At 30.8% G+C, this 24,200-nt stretch overlaps 1 protein-coding gene across 4 annotated transcripts in view; it reads left to right on the top strand.

The window, feature by feature from the left end:
• Positions 1-24,200, top strand: part of LOC113393764 (uncharacterized) — a 145,828-nt gene that overhangs the window by 63,767 nt on the left and 57,861 nt on the right. For all 4 annotated transcript variants that reach the window (XM_026630808.2, XM_026630809.2, XM_026630806.2 and 1 more), the window contains exon 2: positions 10,100-10,247. In XM_026630808.2, the coding sequence (XP_026486593.1) occupies positions 10,100-10,247 (148 nt within the window). The remainder of the gene's footprint in view (positions 1-10,099; positions 10,248-24,200) is intronic.

The following is a 24,200-nucleotide window of genomic DNA, read 5'->3' as shown; positions in this document are numbered from 1 at the left end:
TGAACTGGCAACTCGTGCCTTTAACAATCACGCTTTTTGCTGCTATTACGCAAGGCAACATTAGCAGAATTAATGGACAAACACCGTCTCTTAAATGCGTGTATGCAAAGTTTGGGAGAAAGTCTTTGTGACCGATATTATGCCAAATTAATTCGGTTTCTATTTCCGCAATTATTACACAATGCCGTTATAATTTGATTGTTCTTAAATTAAAATATACTTTTTTTTAAATTTATTCATACGTATATTTTTTTAAACCGTTATCTAAACTCTTTGCAACCAATGTACTTGATATTAGATGACGTGATTAATTCTAATTTGACTTGGTCAAGGACCAATGTGTAGTGGCGTACAAGTAGCCCTATTAATATCACGTTCGTTTATGATATATTAACGTCAATGTCCAATGCCAGAAGTGAAAATAACAGCCTTCTTCTTATCAATAAAAATATTAAATTGATACTATAATAAATATTTATTGCAAAGCTGATAATATATATATATATAAAATATTTTGTGTCTTTGCCAAAATATGAATAAATCTTATTAAATTATATTTATGTGAGATACAAAATAACAATAGACACTAACTTGAGCTAAATCGGACCTAAGTAATCTAACCTTGTACACAATCTGTATGTTCTCACGTCCATATGTGCTTAAAATTTTTATACTAACTGCAGCTATAACCTTTTTTGGCAGATGCCATTTTAGAGACAATAGAGTAAAAATTTTATAGACAATTTGAGCCTTAGCGTCTCGAGAATAAGGAAAATAATTTAAGGCATACTTATGTGCAGATAACTAGCGACGCTTGTTGAAACATTGCATTTAAGTTCATTGGAAACCTATACATGTACTAACCATTATTACTTTTGGCTGAGGATAATGCAGCGAATATTAAATTATAACCTCAGTAACAATTTTGAGTTAGGTTATATATTTAGCAGAGCTTTAAAACTATACTAATGTTATTAATACGAAAATAACTGTCTGTTACCTCTTCACGCTTAAAACGCTGAAAAGATTTAAATGAAATTATTTATGGGTATAGTTTGAATCCCAGGGAAGGCATAACCGTAGATTTTTTTGATATTCATGTTTTTTAAAATTGTTTCTCTATGCAGTTATAGAACTTTATGTTTAGATTCTATATATTTTGCTTGTTAAAGTTGAATTTTGAAATAAATCTTAATTTGTGTATAGTATTTCTTGGCCCATAGCACAAGCTGTTTTTAAATGCTATCTGTCGATTACAATGATATTTTCATATTTATGATACGATGTCACACTTTTTATGAGCTATGTTATAGTAACAGAACTAAATTCAAGCTGTCAAAGTCGCAAGAAACTTAGGACTTTTTATTACCTTGAGAAATGTTCGGTCAACACACCAGTTTCGGTGTTAGAGGAAATAAATAGAATTTTTGTGCATATTTCTGTAACAGTTTACAAATTACGATTGAGAAAAAGTTTACCTTGACTTACATTTAAAATATATTTCAATTAATATTATTATAACTAAATTAATTTGTTAACGAGCAACCTCTTATATAGTTTCACTTGTGTAAAATCTTATGTACCTTATTAAATGTCACAGACATTTTGTTGATATTATTATGATATTTTGGTGATATTTGCCCTTTTTGTACGAAGTTTAATTATTTATTTCGTCGTGCAAGTTCGTGGCTTTACGTTATTATTTAAAACCTGTTAATTTATGGTTCCAATCTTGAAACCTTATTTTAATTCCTTTCAATCGATTCAGTTAAAATTGGCACAATTTCTTAATTCCTGTGACAATAAAATATTATGCCAGATATTATTATAATTTTGTAATATTTTCAAAATGACAAACAAGTATGAGATATTTTTTTAAACCTTTGACATCTAAAACCGATAATAAGTATTTACGAATTACTTAATTATAAATGGCCTTTATTTTGACTACTGTATGTCCTTACATGGTTAGGGGCAGGTTTCGATTATGTTGCGCCATTGACCTCGTTTTAATTTCCCTTTTTCTCGTTTACTATGTTTAAATTTATTAGATTAATAATGGTCGGTAATATTTCTGATTTAGTTTTTACACATTTAATAATCATAATTAAAAAAATATTGATTTCAAAATAACTTTATAAATTTTAAATATCTTTGAATAACAAAATTGTGAAATCAAGCTATAAGATGTTTTCAAAAACTTCAGACGTAGGCTCCGTTCTTACCTCTAGGGAGACCTAGGAGTTAAGTTTTGTATATTATTCGCCATATTGTGTCAAACTTTTTTTTGTAAAATGGACAGGAAACAAAGCATATATTAAGTCTTGGATATTCACTTTATAAGAATGAAAAAATAATTCTATTTGGCCCAGGAAGCCATAATTATTACAATTAGCCGAATTAGGTCGATATTTATTAAACGAAGAATCCCATTCGTTTAAACTAAAATTAGATTTATATACAATAATACTGACGATGGACGAGATACTATCAAAGTTATCTTTGTTCAAAATCGTTTGTTTTTTTTTTTTATTTCCATTAAAATATACGAATCATGCAGGAAAATCCTTCTGCTTATTATGATAAAGATAGCAATGTATTGTATTTAAAAAAAAACTTGTTAGACAAATTAGCTACTTGACCGCATAGGTCATGATATTAGACATAACGAGCTTTATCTAACAATTAATCTGTACATTATCAGTTTTTTTACTCCAAAATATATCCATATACTTATACGATGTATTCATACCTATCGTGATTATTTAAATGTCAATGTGAATCGACTCGAATAAAAAACTATATCGATGTTTTATTACTAAAATCGATTATAAGAACTTGTATATTGTCTTGAATTTTATCGTGTAAATGACAAGGCATTATTGTGCATTTTTAAGTCATAGTGGACCAACCGGTTAAATATCGATATATAATCACTTTGTGTTGTCATATTTATTAAGTATATAATGAACAAAAACAGAAAATAATCCCAAAATATTCCGTATAAAGTGACCCAGATCCCGGTCACAAGGAGGTTCTTAGCTAAAGCGCTGTGCGAAGAATTTACAATCAGGAGTAAGATTTGCGAACCACGAAATGTCACCTGATCGTAACGGCAGATAAGTGTAGCGGTCCATACCATCACATTATATCATTATTCAAGTGGACGGGTTCATTTAACATAGAACTCACATTGAAATTTACAACCACACTATTCGAATCAAATTTTCACCAGAAGTACTCGTGTTTAGGCGAGGCCTATATTATAGAGGCTCGCGAGTGGTACATTTATAAAATCAATTAGTATTATTGTTGGGTATTCAATTCCCGATGAATGAATGGATGACGTTCATTTTCAGACGTCATTTTGCTTTCAGTAATTCGAAGTTTAAAATACCGAAGGTGTCGGCTTAATATGAACTTACATAGAAAATAATAATTATTATTGAATTTATTTAAGAAAAATGTTAACAGAACTTTGAAGAGCACATTTAAATAAATTATTATGCAATCTAATGCAGTCTAATAAATGCCAAAATACATAAAATAATAGCGTGTGAGGGGAGGTTTGGGGCCTTTGCTGGTGTTGCGGATTAAAAGTTGAAGTAACCTTTTTGTTTTTCCAGACTATAATCTATGTGTGTGCGAAATTTCATTCAGATCTGTTCAACCGTTATTTCGCGATTGAGTAACAAACAAACAGCCATCCAAACATTCACATTTAAAATATTAATAAGTTTATACACAGCTTATATTCATTATATATATAGTTATCTCATCATATGCTAAAATGTTTGCATATATGAAGCCAAAATAATGATAAACATACTAAAACAATTCTTGTAAAACCGGTATACGATTAGCTTAATGCTGATCTACGATTAATATATTACGACAAAACATCTTCAATTAACTCTAAGACCACATGTCCATAACTTTAACTGCGGCCAACAGATAACCACCTAGGTTTCCTTGTACAACAGGCCCGTTACGAAACGAGCTACATGTCAAATGCCATTGCCCCAAACTGATAAAAAAATGCTTGTTTGAAATACAAGAACATTAGAACTAGTGCCAAATCTTTTTATTTTATCAAAGTTTTTTCATATAGTTATTTCGATGCAACTTTTTTAATTATACGTATATTTTTCAAAACAAGGTTTCATATGTTAAAAACAACGTAATATTTTTCTGGTTACATTTTAAATGTCAGTTGTTTTATAAAATTTAAATAATAATACCAGAAAACAGAGACAGAATATAATAATAACATTTATATAATAATATACCATGCAACTTTCGTATATACAAAATTTAAACAAAAGCCGAGAATGACATTTAAAAAAACTATAGTGTTTTTCTAGTCTAGCGGTTGATTTAACGTGGATACGGAACAAGTGTTCAGTTTAGGCAGATGGCAGACTTTGATGTAATCCTTCTGAGCTTCACACGCGCGACTCTTGTCGGTTTCATGCTAAGACAACTTTTGTAACATTTGCCGACATAAACCCACGCAAAAGCTGATCTATTTTATACAACATAAAAAATGAATTATATAAAGGCAGAATTAAAAATTGTTTAAAAAAATATTTAAAGATGTTGTTCGTTCATTACCGATATACAGAGATATTTTATTATTATTATTACATTGTAAATTTATAGTACTGGATACAATTATAACAGATAACAGCAGTTTTGAAATATAATTAGATTTTTAATAGGAAACTAAATAAAAGAAAAGTAAATCTAATCTCAAGATTGAATAGCCTATATAATTGAAAGTAGGTATTAATATTTATTCGTCCTTTCTACCAACGAGAAATATGTTAATTTATTTTAAAAAAATAGTTTTATAGACTTCTAATAAGCGGGTACGACACTCTATCGAGGTCTTAACTCCCACATCGGTTGTGACCTTTGATTTACGTAACACGGTGAGTTTAACATCAAACGAACGGGGCATGTATTACGTTAAAATAGTTTTACGATATACAATATACCAGTTAAAAATATATCCGGTGACAAAACAGATATTCACCATCATCATCCTCCTGCCCTTATCCCAATTATACTCGGGGTCGGCGCAGCATGTCTTCTTCTTCCATACTTCTCTGTCGGACGTCATCTCACAAGTAACATTCTTTCTAACCATATCGTATTTCACACAATCCATCCATCGTTTCTTGGGTCGTCCCCTACCTCTATATCCATCCACATCCATTCTCAAAACCTTTCTCACAACATGGTCCTCATTCCTCCGCATAACATGCCCATACCAAGACAGCCAAAACAGAAAATATAAAGTATTATTTAAAATGGATGAAAATTTTGCTCATTCCATATCATAGGAGTAATAATAATAATGATAATAGTGTAATATTTATTCTCAAAGATATGGAAGTTCTAATTACGAGTATATCATAAGAAAACCTCCTGTATAAATTACACGTTATTAAGACGCGAGCTTTACTCAAAAAAATCATAATCAAAATATACTTTATTCGAGTAGGTACAACCACTTTTGAATCGTCATATTACAAACTATATTAAGTGAAGCTACCACCGGTTCGGAATGAGGTTTCTACCGCGAAGAACCGGCAAGAAACTCAGTAGTTACTCTTTTTCAACATTTAAAATACAAGGTAGTGTTAGCTGAATTCAATTATATATGTAGGTATACCAACAAGTATTACCTCCACGTTTTTTTATCATCTATATAAGCTTGTATTGAATAATATGTTTTTTTTATTAATGTATTATTTTCAAATGAATTGAATTTATGAATCGGCAAAGTTAAAAATATCTCCGGAATTTTATTATAGAAACGGATACCTTGCGCCAAGAAGGATTTATATATAATACAAAGTGTTACCACGCATCTGTCGTCATGTTACCTATTAAAATTTATTTTAACGCAGAGGAATATGAAGTTAATTAAATCATTAACCGGTGCTATCTTCAAGGCCGCGAAAAATATGTGAATTAATTAAATGTACCTACGATAAACAAAATGTTAATGTCGTGTCGAAAAGTGACCGTGAACCGATTACTATGACTTCATTGCCCAATTTTAACTCACCATTGTCAATAGTTATCTTAAGTCTAGCTACATATTGCGAAAATATTCTTTTCAAACAATCGTTTCATGTATGAAAATAGGACGAGACCAATCATAGAAAGGAACGTCTCAGCTTCATAATGCAGTATTTTATCGATATATGAAAAATTTTACGCGATTTTACTTCTTAGTTTAAAGAGTATAAGAATTAAATTAGCTTGGAAGTAACCCCAAATTGTACATAATAGTTACTTGTTATTAGAATCTCGAGCACGTTGTCATTTGACTTGGAAAGTAGTTGTAAAGAATGTTCTCCGGCTATTTTTACTTTATTTTTCAAAAGTGTTGTAACATTTAACGCACCGACTTACAGCTCACGCGTGTACTGGTATTTTTTTGTAATATTACGAGCCTAAAAAGCTTGAAAAATACATATGCAATCACATTTTACGAAGGAAATTAAATTGAAATAAAATTAAAAAGCTATAAAGTGATATAATACTACTACTACATACTACAATATAAATACGAGTCGCAAGCTATTAAAGTACTTATAGAAATCAACAGTGACTTGAATTGTTTATTAAACACGAAATCACAAAAGAATTACTGCGATAATTTAAACAGCTCTAACCAAACAACCGATCAAATTTAATACGTTTAAAATGCTTCGTTCCTCTCATGCATTCCCGCTCGTAAGATAAAACGATTACATAACGCCACGTGGCATCCTTACCGTAGTAATTGCATGCCTCCAAGTTATAAAAATAAACTAAGAATACTCGTTCCGCTAGGTTCCCGTAATGACTGGCCGTCTAGGTTTAACGGGACCTCGACGATGCGCTGATAGCGAAAGCGGCTTTAATAGTTGCGTAAGGATGTTCGCCTCGAGCGATTTATTTATTTTATAGTCTGCATAAGTAAGTAATTGTTTGGATTGTTGAGACAAATTTAAAATGTTGTTTCTAAAAAAGTATTTAAAAGTAGTCCACACGAGTCGATTTTAGTCGGTCAACTATTAAATTGACAGCGATTGAAACGGCCTTAACAGACTTTAAATTAAATGAAAGCAACCTCAATACAATAAATATTACACATTAAAATAATTGGAGACAAGCATATTTAATTTTTATGGAAGTATTATTATATATTAAATAATAAACAATGAAATACCTACACAAAATCGTTAAATTCTAAAAATCGCTTTCATGTACCCGCTTAGCCCTGAGACCCGCGTCGATATGGGTCAGTTGAAACGGGTTCGCTGACGTAATTATTATACAACACTATTACAACCCCATTACGATAGTAACCACTTTGTATTGTACACCATTATTCAATCAGATGTATAGCTGTTTCCTTAAACATAACAATGTAACGAGATTTAAGATAAAATTGTTTACCAAATTTTCAAACAGATGGTAAATTGAACGATCTTATACTATTGGTGCATTGTACATGCGTGCATTTATAGCATAGAAAATTATTTGTATTATCGTATTAATTTAATTTCAAATTACTTTTTAGCGTCGCTTAGTATTATTTTAAAAACAGTTACCGCCAGTAAAGATTAAATTAAACATGAAAAATGAATAATAACTCCTGAGTTCGCTTAGATAAACACACTCTTTGATCGACGACACGACGGTTATGTGCGCGTGCGCAGCGTTCCTAAGATCGCGCAATTTAAAGAATTCTGCAATTGGATCTACATTTGATAAGTGTTAAAAGATATTCTCTTAACTACAGAATTTATTGTCAATTAAAATAACATGAATGTTGTAATTTAAACAATAACGATTTTATTTATGTTATACAATATACTTAGAGTATATTTGCAATTGATGTTATATAAAAAGTAAAAATAATTTTATGTTATTGTCCTTACATTAACTCGGTGGTAGGGCTTGGTGCAAACCTGTCGGGGTAGGTACCACCCATTCATTAGATAACCCGTCAAACAGCAATACTTATTAATGTTGTGTTCCGGTTTGAATTGTACCAAAACTCATTAGATATTTTACCCACAAACAGCAATGTTAATGTTATGTTGCGGTTGGAAGGGTGGGTAAGCCAGTGTAACATCAGGCACAGGGGACACAACGTCTTAGTTTCAGATGAATGGTTAATATCTTCTACAGCGCCAATGTCTATATGCGGTGTTGACTACTAAATAAAAAAAAACATGCAAAATTTGAACAAAATTACTGCTACTAGCAATTAGCACCTTTCGGTCTTGGACATAAAATAAATAGATAACTCTGACAGTATGAAGGCAATTTAGATAAACGAGAAAAACAAAGCTATCTTGATCATGCCGTAATAGATTGCCAATGATACTCAGCAGACCACTAAATCAGCTGTGAAAGTCCCTCTTACTAACAAAAAGGGTAATTTGTTTGGTTTTAGTGTTTGTTTTACGGAACTTTTTTTGGTAACAATTTCTTGTACTATCAACCAGTATTCCAAATTCGAAAAGAAAGTAATTCTAAACATTGATGACGAATTATTATTTTTTTAATAATAGTAATTATTTAGGAAAAACAAATAGAAAGGAAGTTAGTAAAGAACAGTTTATCATTCAGTATCATTAGCACGGATCCAATTGCGTTAACAAGACCACATCGAACACAAGCTTATCGATACTTTCTCCGACAACACTAGCCATTGTTACATTACCAGCGAAGATATAAACAAAGTACGATGAATGGGAGGAACTGTACGATCATTAGATAATGCCAATGCCGAATCCAATGCCACATATTGTTCGAGTCGGAAGGAAGCGTGTATAATGTTTTGTTAGCCCTGGTTTGAAGATGCTAGTGATGCGATTTAACAACGCCTCGTAGATCTGTTCAAGATTTTTTTTTTCTATTGTATCAACTGACATACTAGATAAATATACTTTACTACCTTTTTAGTCATATTGGATATTATTATGGATAGTAATGATCACTAAATAATTACATAGACACTTTCTTTAACTGCTATTATTGACTGAATGTCGTAATGTGTAATATCACCTACCATAGGAATAATTATTTTAGAAATTCATAGTCTAGTTAATTAAAAAGAGTCGTGATGTCCCAGTGGTAGAACCGATTAATTTTACGGAGCAAGAAAAACTGTATTTTTTTTTTCTGTAAATAATTTGCGTATATTATAATAAATTTCGTGCTCGGTTGTGAAGGAGAGCATCGTGAAGAATCGTGAAGGAAACCTGCATATGTCGGATGGAACTGCCCATCGGCCACAATTAATATCTAAACCTTCTGAAAAGAGGTCTTAGCCCAGCAGAAGAATATTTCCTACGATCTTACTTCGTATAATTTTATTATCATTGTATAATACAATTAACAAAATTATGTAATAAATTTGTATGCAATTGTTTTATAAAATGCAAAGTAGGTTTATTGTATCTTAACTTAAGCACTTCCTAAAATTTTACAAAAATGAATATTACAAAAACCATAGTCTAAGTCGAACATTTCAAACTAATCAAAGTTAATAAAACTTCACTGTCACATTCACGAGGATCGATCGGGTTTAGCTTAATTTGTCAAAATTTTCCATTACTTTTAAACTTACAGACAAATAGTTTGTCATTAATATAAAATCATTGTGAATAGAGTGCTGATGAAGTGGTCTGAATTATAAACGATACAAAACACAATAAACGCATTGCTTTCACAAGGGAATTGTTTTGTTTTATAATACTATTACGTATGAGCCTAAGCTCCCATAGAAAGTTTGACAATTATATTAGTTTGTTGTGGAGATTATAATTACGAGTTCCGCGTTAGTTTGTTTTATTAGTGGAAACTTAATAAGCTTTTTTTAATTAAAAAATAGAATTCAAATTGTTTTATGTTGATAGTCTAATTTGTAACAGATAAACCTAACCTAGGAAATTAAATTATTTAGTAGCCGTTTTTTGTAATATTTTGTTTTATTTGTTTTAGTGTGAGTTTTTATCTGAGTGTATTATTATTTTCCCTTACTACTAAATAATATGGACTAATTTAATTTGCTTTGTTACAGCCTAGGTCCGTTCGAAGCGGCGACGGGGGGAGAGATGGTGTCTCGGCGGCGCATTCTGTCGCGATCTCGCGATGATCTTACACAAGCATTCGCCCCTCAAATAGAGGAAGAGGAAGATGTGTGGTACCAGAAGGACAAACTCTATAAGGTAAAACTAATATATAAATATATAATTAATTCACTCGGTGGTCGAAATTTGATCATAATAATAACACTAAAGTTCGTCGATTGCAAAACACCAAAATAGAAAGATGAAAATTTCTTGGAAAACATATTTATCAGCGTATTTTTATATGGATGTTAAGAATATGATACAATAATTCGCACTTAATCTAGAGGTCAGGTATGTCATAAAATCTAAAACGAAATGAGTATTACATAAAGATGAAATAGAACAGACAAGACAAGTTACATAATGATATTAATCTTCACACCTCGAACCCGAAGCGGCGTTCTCTATTGTAGTAACAAAATAAAATTTCGATCTTTCTATTTCTAATCTATTACGTAAACGTGTAGAATAAATATTTCACCGAAGGCTGTTTAAAAACACATCGAAATTAGTAATTATTTTATCTTCAATTAAAATCCTTAAATTTTGGTGTTTTCGAAATTCTTTAACATGTGATCTATTTCTGCTTAATAATTATTTTGACAAAATCATAAAAATATAATAGCTATTCGATAATACCTAATCAGTTTCTTACTTTCTACGCATCAATTACGAGGTCGGCGAGCCAAAATATAAGTAACGTTACAGACGAGTTCACACCGATATCGTAATAATGGTTGGTAGGCAACGCAAATGACAGAGAATGAATGAAACTAATGCCTTTAATGCTAACGTTTGCTAGTGAACAGCACAAAGAAAGTTCATTTTTAAAATTACACCCTTCCATAACGGCGCTGGTGACTTACGGGCTGCTTTCAAATATCAAGACGTTAAACAAAAATGTGTTACCTAAGTTTGAATAAATAAATCATTAAGATCCAAATGGTTTTTGTAGAATTTTTATCGCTGTGAATTTGCTAAGCTGTTAAGCATATGCGAATGACTATTGCGAAATATTTCTTACGCAATACGCACGGGTGTGCAAATGACTTGGTTAATTTAATAAACACTAGTGTCCCATAGTCATTCCGCGTAAATGTATCCATTTCCTTTGTCTACGGCTGCGTTTTTTGTAACTGTTTCCGATAGTGCTATTAAGGACGTGAGAGTGTTTCTGGTCCTAATAAGTAGGTAATTGGAACGCTCGCTGCGTTATGTTTAATTTTTATCTCTTTATCAATTATATAATTTTGTTGATCCCAATTGAAATGTTCTTGTAATTGTTATTGTTGTAATAATTAATTACATGATCTATATTTCGATATTGATGCCTAATTTTATAACGCGTTTCATATTTCTTTGGGCAGGATAATAAAAATATAATAATATTTCTTTCACAAAGGCAAAGATCTTATAAAAGTCCCTTAAATTAATCTGTATTCAATATTATCTTATATTTAAAACATTTTGACATAATATACCGAAGACCGTACTTAAATAATTATATTGTCAGTCCATGACAAGTTATTTTACCGAAAGTAAATCTTGTGAGGCAAAAAATACAATTTTATTCCATTCATCAAATATTAATCCTTTGGCTTGATAGTATTTACTTAATAAATTATAGCCGTAAGCTAAGTGTTATATACAAGTTCAATTTACAATTTCAAATTCAACTATAATTTGGCACTGTAAAAATACAGATAATTCCTTTCAAAGAAATATATATATATATGACAAATCAAAAAAAAGCTATTTAAGTACCATCTGACCCACTTGAATTAGTTTATCTTCCAATTCTCCCAAAAAGTGGTCACCACTTTCAGACCTTTCGCACGCACATCTTATATTTCAACATACATAACATACAACAATTTATATTTTCGTTGTATTTCCCTCACAAATTTATGGAAAACAATATTTTAGTCTATTGTCAACTTTGATTCGGGTCAATTTCTTTCCACGATCTCTCATCTACGCAAGATAATGTCACACATTTGAAGTCATCGTGACGACTATTTTGTTGGAACGAATTTACAATGGCCATCCTCTAAAGTACACGATTACGCCGTATAGTTCTGTCGTGAACCTTCATTACGAAATCATGATGTTTAACATTATAATTGCATAATTAAAAAAAAAAACTAATAGACATTGTCCCGAGTTCAACATAACATACAATTTAAAGAGCTTATTGAAAAACTTTAAGTCATCATTGTAGTTACAAATAACAATGATTTATTAAAGTTTATTCCACGATGTCCTTAAGAGGTTATCTCTCATTTAAAAACGTAATTTCCTGAATATTCTAAATGTTACAATAAAATGGCTTTACAAATTCGAAGCAAGTATTCTTAACAAAATGGAATAGTTTAGTGGGAACTTAGTCTCAATTTTCGTGACCGGCTGCCAATCATTGACAAGCGGGTCAACTCTGACCCATTGATCGAGATCGTGACCGATACAACAATGGTGTATTACAGCACCGAACCGTCCGGAACACAGCAAGCTTCGCTGTCTGACCTTACTTACCATACAATGTCAAGAATTATCAAATAATTTCCTGGAATCTTACAAAGTAGCTGTGTTAGCATTGCAAACACTTAAGCGAATTTCGTTGAGTTTTTTTGAGTGTTTGTAACTAATTTATCGCAAATAGTTGAAATTTATTCTTTTTTTTTAAATATAATTTACTAAGCAATGTAATGTTATAACTCAATTTAGTTAATTTTTAAATCAAAGTGCCAAAATCAAATTAACTATTAAAGTAAATTTGAAATATAATTCCTTCGAAATATTGTGAGAAATATATCGAACCTCAGAAATAATTTAATCTGTATCAAATTATATTTTTTTATTAATTTTGTTTAGTTATCAAGTCTTGACATAATTTTATTAAGTATCGTATTTAGATAATTATCTTGTCATTTCATGACAAGTTACTTCACTAAAAATAATCTTGGATGGCAGATACATAAAAATTTTAATCCTTATTGCCTTGATTTAGGTATCTTACTAACGATGGATGTTAAACTTTATACGTTCCCGATAAATACTCAGAACGTAGCATTGGATTATTTAGAGTCACGATTTTATTTTTATATAATAGGTAGGCGGACGGGCATATGGACCACCTGATGGTAAGTGTTCACCACCGCTCATAGACATTAGTGCTGTAAAAAATAATGCCTATTCCTTACATCACACCGAAGCCCCACTAACCCTGGGAGCTAAGATATACCTTGTGCCTGTTCCACTCATCCTTCCAACCAGAAAACAATAATGCTGTTTGGTGGTAGAATATCTGATGAGTAGGTGATACCTACACAGAGGGGCTTGCACAAAACCCTTCCACCAAGAGACCACCAAACTATTTCATAATTTAATTCATTTAATTAGTTAATTTTCAGAGCACTTTTCATTTTATCAATTACGTATTAAAGTAAAAAGTTATATGTTGTCAAAATAAAAACTGAAAATAATAATCGATCTGATTCTCCTATTCAGTTCAAACAAGCGAATCGATAACGCGCTGCTACGTATAAAATTTATAAAGATTATGTTTTCAACAAACCGGCTATTTCATATACAGCTCGACCGGACGCACCACTCCTGCAAAATTTAACCGGACTTTAGGATTTTTAACATTCTATAGAATCGTCAGTGTACGCCAAGTAACGTTTTGTACGGAATTCAGCCCTTTATGTACCTAATCGTGTAAAATAGAGAAATCGGACACAGTGTACTTAGCGTGTGTCGCCCGCCTTAATGCTACCTAAATCGTTTTTTAATCTGATCGATAGTTAATTTGATTGCATACTATAACCCTTCAGAAAATATTTCGGCTTAGGATTTTGCCATTAAAACAAGATTTTGGTTTTTAATGCGTTGCGAAACTTTTAAATTGATAATTTTAATTGAATGATATGACGGAATGCCAAAAATCTTTAACTTTATAAATAAATAAATAAATATTGCACAACATCACATACATTACTCTGATCCCAAGGCAAGTAGCTAAAGCAATTGTGTTATGGAAAATCAGAAGTAACGATGGTACCACAGAGACCCAGAACCAAGATAACAGAAAAATAATGAACTTTTTCTACATCGACTCGGCCGGAAATCGAACCCGGGACCTCGGAGTGGCGTACCCATGAAAACTGGTGTACACACTACTCGACCACGGAGGTCGTCAAAAACGTTAAATTAATCACATATAAATAATAAGAAATATATTAAAATATTTTCTCAAAGACATCAATATACTATACGTATTAGTCTATTTATGAATAGAAACATATATGGTTGCGCCTATATCCTATATTTGGAATGCACAAACAGCTGGCCTATTATAATTGTTCCCAATTCCTAGGTACGCTTTACAAATATCAATCGTTATTGAATCATATTTAGATAAGGTTCCAAACAGCCTCGGTCAGTTAAACGAACATAAATTATACAACCATGTCCTTATTACACGATTGGCACTGGCCACTGAGCTCATGTCGCAAGTTAGTATTGGCCAATACCTGTCTGGGGACTTGTAATGCGACAAATGTACTAGATAAAACTATACTTTGATTGGAATCAAAGTTGTTGAATTTATTTATGCATGGTTAAATAATTATAAAAATATCTGACCTTGGGTTTAGAAAGCTAGAAATAATAGAATATATAACACTCTCTATAATAATTAAGCCTCCAATGAAGAACTGATACATTTTTCGCCAAAAAATAATTGTGATTCAAAAGGTAAATGTTGCTAGTAAAAAAAACATTTTATTAAATCATGATTTGTGAAATAATCACTTTAAATTATATAAGTCCTCAGTGTATATATATAAGTATTAATTATTCTTTAATATATGTATGTTTTGGTGTAACACTTCGTTTAATATATGTATTTAGTAGCAATACGAGTATAAATTAATTGAATTTTAAATAAATTAGTATTTAAAACAAGAATTTCACAATCCGTACCTATAATTATTTTATACAGCTTATGAGTTTTTACACATGGCAACTAGCCTCACCCTGACTCAAGTAATAAAGGTTATATTAGGAAATATTTGAATTTTTAACTTAATATTTTACCAGTACTAATTTGACGAATGACGTCATAGTACTTTGCAAATTGTAGTTTAATGTTGCGCTTGTATAAATTTATATTATATTTATTGTGTAATTACCAAATTCATACTGACAATATAATGAGCAAGTTTAACTGATTGATGAATTAGCTGTTTGAATCATTGTATATATTAAATTCGTCAAATGATATATTCTTTCAATATATTTCTTATCTACCCGAATATTTGATTTTTACAGTTTTTTGCGTATTTATTAAAATCTTATATTAAATTATTTGTTAGTAATTAATTATATGCAAAACACAACATGGGCTTAATATTAAAATCTTGCACTAGTTAAATATGACAACATTTTTAATAATAATAAATAAAAAAACAAGACAGAGTGTTGCCATTGAAAAAAAAAGTTATTTATTCAATAGATGTAAGAGAATAATAATGTATTTCTTGACCTTTTCTATGCTAGAAAATTAGTCTTTGAACTTTAAAATTAAATATGTTGAAAATTACTACAACGAATCAGTTTTGCTAGTTTATATAAATGTATTATAAAATATACAGTTATCAATTAAATCGAAGGTAAAACGGTAACGAAAATCATAAACCGTTAGGTTCAAATTTCGCTTTACGTAATAGAACTGACATTTCTCATCTCCGCCGGGGCTTGGATAGTTTAATTGCTCAGAAATCACGACTGTCTTCGAAATTTATTTAAAGCTTAACTTCTAAATTGATTGTGATAAGGTTTAAAATTCAATGACAACACGTGTTAAATACGGTACTAACGACCTCACCCGCGTGATGCGTGCCGAAAGTGAAACTAAGTTTTACGTGCACTCGTAATTTTTTTTTGCTATGACGTGATTCGCCAAACCATCTATTCAAAGTATAACCTACCTTAAATAAATAAAAAAGAAAAAAAAAAAAACTTGATACGTTTTACAAGACACTTAGGAAATGTATATTATAAAACAATATAAAAGACTTTAATGAACTAGGTGGTTCTTTGCTTTGATGTATATAATGCTATAGGTGTATTTTTATAACAGTAATTATATTATGTGGTTATACAACCTTATTATACATTTAATGTAAAAAATAAAAAATAAAAAAATTAAATCGATACCTTTATGTTTTTCAACGGTTACAGGAAATGCCGTAACGGAAATAGCATTAGTAAGTTGGTTCTGCAATAATTTGATTCGTACCATTTGATGAGCGAACTTTGGCCTTTATGTTGACTTAATGTTAACTTTCAATTTATATTATTAGTTAATACATGTTATAATATAGTTCGCTCCTCTAAAGCCGGCAATCTAAATATAATTTAGTTTTTCGATATAAGTGACGTCATCGGTCATTTGCTACGTGTGTAACATTGTTAAAATAGGATAATTTCAGTCTTTAGCATGAAATATTCTCAGAATCCGGAGGTATCCCTCAGATTCCAACCCGTCCAAATAACCCAACTACCTATTAAAGTAGATATCAATGAATACAAAAAAAAACTAACTAACTAAAATAATAAAGAAGTTGAGCGCCACAGAGTATTAAAGTACCATCAGAAAAAAAAGATACCTATATAAAAATAAAGCATAAACTTAATACTCTGTGTAAATATGATAACAGTGAACGATTGCAAAACAATTATGCAAACTACCAATATCTTATTACTGTACTTAAGGCTTAACGTAACGACCACCATACATAGTAACAGTAACAATGCAAGACAAGTGGCAAAGCGTCATAGGTCAACATTTGACATTTCGATGATTGAAAGAAAATGCCGCAAGCAAAGATTACGTTGTTACAAATAGTAAGATCGACAATCTAAAAAAGTGTTCTTTAATTATGGAAATAAAGCTTATTTTGCGTTGACACCTATCAAAGTACTTATCACCTGTGGTTATTGTTAATTTTAACTACCCTTCCATTAGCGATCATAAGTAACATTAACAATTGCTTTTTGTCTCTTCATACCTTCAACTTCAATGAATGTACTTTAATATATCTAATTAGGAATTTTCTGCTTTGCACAATATGCTTTATGATTTTGTATTTGAAGCTGAATGTCAGATTTTTATTTGTTCAGATAAAATAGTAAACATGCATTATGTTCAGCTTAAACATCATCTTTCGAAATAACTGCCGCTGTTCTATTGGTATTTAGTTGCATATGTGTAATCGTTAGAAAAGGCTGTGGATATTAATGATTCTGTACGCTTGGGACTGAGTTACAACGTCTGCTTTAATATTGTGCTACACAATCAACATTTATCAAAAGAATTGACATCTGATGTTGCAAGCGACTACCTGTCGTATAAACAACGACAAAATATCCACACAAATTTAAGAAATAACTAAAATAATATATACAACAATGTTACATCACGTTAATGAGAATATTATAATTATATATTAAATGGTTTAAATGTTATTTGATATATTACCTTAGAACATATGAAATATTAGAATAAAAACAAAGGTTCGATCAGTTAAGATGATTTTTTTAAAAACAATGTTTTCATACGATTTTCTGTACATCTGTCACATTAGCTAAATACAGTAAGAAAATAAAATAAAAAACTATTCATACGAAACAATTATTAATAGCCTTAAACTTTATTTATTAATGTTAAAGAAATTATTTAAGTGTTTCCTCGAAATACCCCAAAGCGAATCGTGCAGGCAAAGTATTTATATCCAACCATCCTTGTTCTGATGACCTTAATAATGTGGGAACTAGGGGCATTCGTAATGTCCTTGCACGAACGAGCGTGGACCTCCCCACATCCGGCAAGTTATGATGACCCTTATATGTCAAAACGACGCTTAGCTTACATTTTTACACTTAAAGGATCTCTAAAAAATACCAGTTTATTTATAACATTTTGTACACCATTGAATACTACTTTTTGTTGTGTCAAAATGTTTGAGAATACATATTTACTCTCAAAAAATGACACAGTTGGCCAAGTTCGAATCAGGGCAAGCATGACCGAATTTGCATGTGCTTAATTCGTATTTTTAATTCATCCCGTCTTTGGTGGTCAAGGTAATATCCTGAGAAAATCTCAAAAGCTGCCAAATGTGTTTCCAGCTCCAATCCAAGACAAGTGGCCTTAGCCCAGCCGTGGGATATTAACAAGTTATGTACTACATGTGTGTAATAAAAAAAGGAAAATTAATTCAATTTTATATTATGCATGAGTCATTCATTTTTGTTTGATGTTTGTGTGATAATTATATGATATTAATATATTACAAAATTAATATATACAAAAAACATGATATTTGTTTTAAGATTAAATCCCACCTTGTCAACATCCGTTTCATTCACATTTTTTTATAATAAAATCCCGATCAGGACAAGTTTGACGTGGGTTATCAGTATATCGATAATTATTTGAAAATATGTAATTTAAACTTAACCAATTTAACTCGAAATATGACTGTGCAAAAACTTAAACCAGTTTATTCATGACGTATCAAGGTTAAACGATTTTTATTTAAATAAAATATGAAATGGCAACACCATCGGTTACGTTTCATAAGGAAGAAAATTATATTTTTAATTTCTTTGCAATAGCTTATCATGTTAAGTTTTGAGATTATTTCATTGCTTTATTTACTAAGTCATCATTATCACTGACTCTAATTTTTAAGGAAATGCTTATCCAGATTGATAGATTGACAGATGATTTTTAACTAATATAGTTAGTTAAAAACGTTACAAATGCAATACGAAGCATGTTACGTAACATGCTTCATATACTATTCAACACTAATCTATTCATATACTTTAGCAAAGAATCGAATTGTACAATTTAATATAACCTTTAAAATTAAAAACAAGGTAATATAAATATTAATACCGAAAGAGTTCTGATAAACACATTCTTGTTTATCATAATAAGAGTCATAATTATAGTAAGTTATATTTTTTTTGATTAATAAATTAATTATAGTGAGCTTACTTGAGTTAAACATAAAGTATATTTTTATTTGAGTTATCAATAAATAATAATTTACTACATTAGATCATTTTAAAAGTTTATATCAAATGTAAAGCTCATTTTATTCTATTTACAACATCGTTAAGTTTCTTGTCATGTATATTATAATTAAACCTTCTGCTAAATTATCTGCGTCTTTGGGTATAAGTTTTGTGTATGATGATTTAGTAGTAGTTTCTATTAAGGAATAGAAACAACAGTCTCTAACAATATAGTTCAAGAACCTGGAAATTAAAAACCACTGATTAAATTATTTGTTCTGTAAATAAGTTCTAACCTATGTAACATATTATGTACATACATGTTCGCTAGTGTTTTAGGGGTTGGTAGTTAGGTGTTAGGTATTAAAGACTAGTCTATGTGGTTCAAGCTTACTTCATTCTAAATTTCATCGAATTCTTATAGATACTGTCAATAGTTATTAAAATGAAGTCCTATGAAACATAAGACTTAATATTAAGAATTAAAAGAAGGAATTCTTTACCAATTGATACGTAGTTTATAAACGTCAAAGTCCATACCAAATAAAATCGACTATCGAAAGCAATATTTGCTCTATGATCTATAAAAAAAAATTGCCTATGTTTATTGTCTCAAACTATCACTTTATGTCCAAAGAAACTACATTTTTGTAACATAAAAAACGTCAATTATCCTTTATTTACCAGTTAGAGTGAAATTAAATTGGTGAATTGATTGGTAGTATAAATTTGTGCGTATACGAACCCTTTTGAAACACTAAATAATGAAATCAAATCAATACTTTGACATTTAATATAAAGACTTCCAAGAAGCAGTTCTTCGATAAATAAACAGGATATTTTTGTATTGGTGAAAATAATAATAATGATATTGACTAATGGGTGTTTTTTTTCTGTTGATTCATCTATATCTTCAAAACTAGACTGTATTGTTGTGTTCCGGTTAGAAGGGTGAGTGAGCCAGTGTAATCACAGGCACAAGGGACATAACATCTTAGTTCCCAATGTTGGTGGCGCATAGGTGATGTAAGGAATGGTTAATATTTCTTACAGTGCCTTTGTCCACTGTGGTGACCACTTACCATCAGGTGGCCCATATGATCGTCCGCCAATCAATACCATAAAAAAAAAAAAAAATTTATGATACACGTAGGTACCTTATGCATCGTCAGTTTGAAGATTAATCATTTTCATAATGAACAGAATTATGATTAGATATTGTTATAAAGTTAGTTTCTCTCTATCTAGTTCTCTCTATGTCTCTTAATGTTCGGATTATACGATGTAATTCTTTTTCTTTGTGTTTCATCCTTTTCTGCTTTTTATTATTAAAATGACCTTCAAACAAAGTTACCTGTTGCGACAGTTGTTTCACCTTTCAAATATAACCTTTTTATTAAAAGTGATGTTTCGAAACATCTTCAAATAATAAATTCAGGAATATATTATAGTTTATTATTATTATTAAATATGATAATCTAAATCGGATAAAATAGAGCAAAAATTAAAACTGTGTACTTTTGAATTGAGTTTTTTTTTTAATATTTAATATAAAAAAAAACAATATATACCTTCGAAATCTGAAATTGGCTATTCAGTAATTTGGCTTGCGCCCGCTCATTCCAGTTTCACTTTTTAGCGTCCGCAGTGAAAGTCGTTTATCTGAGATCCCAACTCTTCCTTTCGTTACAATGCCATATAATAAAATTATTAAATATTTGAATAGCAACATGAATATATTGATGTTAATATGTTATTAGTATATTGAATATTTATAGATATACCTTACAAATATTTAAAAGTTAATTTTCAATCTTTAAGACATTATATGTTTGTACAAGTGTTACACGACAACGATATTGTTTAGTATTTAAGTATTCACCTTAACCACAAAGGCTTGACTAAAGAGGCTTCATATTTAAATATTGCTGAATTAGTAACTTTGTTGCTATGTCCTTGTGAGAATAAAGCCGCGGCCACACGCCATGCGACGAGGCGAACTGGTGACCAGGAAGCGAACAACTTTCTATTTTGCGCACCTGTCTTGTTCTGCAGCTTTATTATTACCGATATCTTATCATTCAATAACAATCTCTCAGTGCCTTAACTTAAGGTTTACTTTCTATTGCCCTATGAATTGATCTAGCAATGCATGCAAAAAATAGCGGATACTATACATCGCTTGTTGATTTTTTTGTACGGTTTGCTGTGTAAATTGTTGTATTGGCTTTACTTTACTTGGAAATATATTACATGTCTATCGGTTCAATGAAATAAAATATTACTTATTTTTCCTTCGAAACTTCAACGACGAATACAACTGAACATAGTCAGGCTAAATTCTCGAACCGATTACTTTAACCAGTTTAAAATATTTTCGTAAATTGTTTTGGTTGCGATTCCGAAAATCAATTTAGTATTGAATTTTAGTAATTTGACAATGTGCGAAATTATGGTTCGCAGTGGTGTTAAATGGACCCCACTTTTAACGTATACGTAATATCCTCAGGCTTTCACGAGCGTGTCCGCGTGCGTTCATGCACGTTGATTTTCACACGATATGGCAGGTCATATGCTTACTCCATTGAGATAAACTGACACATTTCCATCTACTGCCATGAGCTGTTACATCACTATGAAAATCTCACAAGTATTATAAAGTTGAAATTTCAGCGCAATAACAATATTGTACCTTGAAAAAATTAAAATGATCTTTAAAATAAAATATTGCGCGATATTTCTGACGTTAAAATAAATAAGGTCGTATATTAATATAGTTATTTAATTATTCGATTAACAAAATTAACTCGTGAAACGAATTATATTACAGAAATATATATTGTAAAGCATGTGTTGTAAAGCATGACCATTCTTAACGGTTCCGATTGACTTTCTAACAATCTATCCATCAAAACTCGAGCACGTGGACTTTGTTTCGTCTACATTGACTGTTACACTATGTCATTCATGTTCTACACGATTGGAAGTAAGTTTATTTACATGCAAATCTAAACCCTATCACTCTGATTTAAGAACTAAAATAATTTAAATAATACATCATTCAAATGATGGTGTCAGTGCTTAAGACAGTTGTAAAGGAATAACACCTGTTAACGTCAAATCTTGAGGAATGTTCGTGAATAGACGTCGGTTGTTTTGAAAGGTGTTACAAAAGATGTAATTAATGACTTTACTAAACTTGGTTCTCTTATGGCTTGGACACGACTTTTTTTTTTATACCGAATATATGATGGACGATACTAACGTCAAAGACCAGACAGGTTTTAAATAAAAAAAAAAAAGAAAATTTCGAATTTTATCTTTTTATTAAATAAGGTTACTTGTGTATATTATTTTGATATCAATCAGAGCAAGAAATTATTTAAAACAAAAATAATTAAGAGCAAATATACAAAGCATTATTGGAATATCTTTATGAATATAAATAATTTATGAATTGTTATATGTCGATTAACGAATACATTTAAATAATAAATAGAGCAGCCTTAATCATCCCTTGTTGGCCTTAAGGCGGTATGTCGGCGGTATGTCGGTTAGTGAGCGGCGATCAAGTGACGGAGCCAGGGGTCATCTATTTATCCTCTTACATATTTACTTCCAAGTTTTACATAATTACATTTATTAAATCCATTTACTATTTTCTGACATATATTTATAAATCTGAGTATTTATGAGTCTTAAATAAACATGTTAATCGTTAATCGTGCTGCCAGTGGTTAGAACGCGTGCATCTTAACCGATGATTTCGGGTTCAAACCCAGGCAGGCACCACTGAACTTTCATGTGCTTAATTTGTGTTTATAATTCATCTCGTGCTCGGCGGTGAAGGAAAACATCGTGAGGAAACCTGCATGTGTCTAATTTCAACGAAATTCTACCACATGTGTATTCCGCCAAACCGCATTGGAGCTGCGTGGTGGAATATGCCCTAAAAACCTTCTCCTCCAAGGGAGAGGAGACCTTTAGCCCAGCAGTGGGAAATTTACAGGCTGCTAATGCTAATGCTAAAATCGTGCTACTAATTGTGATGAAATCGAATTTCCCATTAGTACTATTAATAGTTGTAGTCATATTTTATCGCATATTTATTAATGCAATAAAATTGAGTATATTAATAGAACTCAATTAAATATCGTTTTATTATTGCAACATTTTGATTCAAAAGATTATGCATTGTTAATAGTTATGACGGCTTTACTTGGTTCTCAGAGTTTTAGACAAATTATTGTGTATGAGGACCTATGGTGCGTTTTCAAAGCGACACGTTTTAAATCTCAAAACAGCAGTATTGATGTGTTCCGGTTTGAAGGGTGAGTGAGCCAGTGTAACTACAGGCACAACTGACATAACATCTTAGTTCCTAACGTTAGTGGCGCATTGGCAATGTAAGGAATGGTTAATATTTCGTATTGCCATTGTGTATGGGCGGTGGTGACCGCTCAACATCAGGTGGCCTATTTGCTCGTCCGCCTAGCTATAATCATGAATTATATATGTATATACCATACGTCTTTGAATTTGTGTGCTTTGTGTGCTAGGCTGCGAAGGTGGAAGGTAGCGGCGGTCTGTTTAAAAACTCAAATACACAAACTTTCCGTTCTCAATTGTTCTCTGTATTGTCTGTTAGGGTTTCTAAATTAAAAATTAAAATATACATACTTTATACAAGTAGGCTTTTGCACTTTTGAATAGGCGTTTTACAGAATTGTGCTAAACGTAAAGCTACCACTGGTTCGGAATGTAGGTTCAACCGTGAAGAACCAGCAAGAAACTCAGTAGATAAATACATATATTATCAGTTAAATACAACTTAATTTATATAGCATATCCCGCCTGAACTCAACAAGTACTAGTTCCGCGCTTTTTTATAATCTATATAATATTATGTTGAATATCTAAAAGTATCAGATCTGAAATACATCAATAAATATAAAGAGA

This window comes from Vanessa tameamea, chromosome 2 (genome assembly GCF_037043105.1).
Source record: "Vanessa tameamea isolate UH-Manoa-2023 chromosome 2, ilVanTame1 primary haplotype, whole genome shotgun sequence".
Lineage (NCBI taxonomy): Eukaryota > Metazoa > Arthropoda > Insecta > Lepidoptera > Nymphalidae > Vanessa > Vanessa tameamea.
This window is presented reverse-complemented; position numbering and strand designations above follow the sequence as displayed.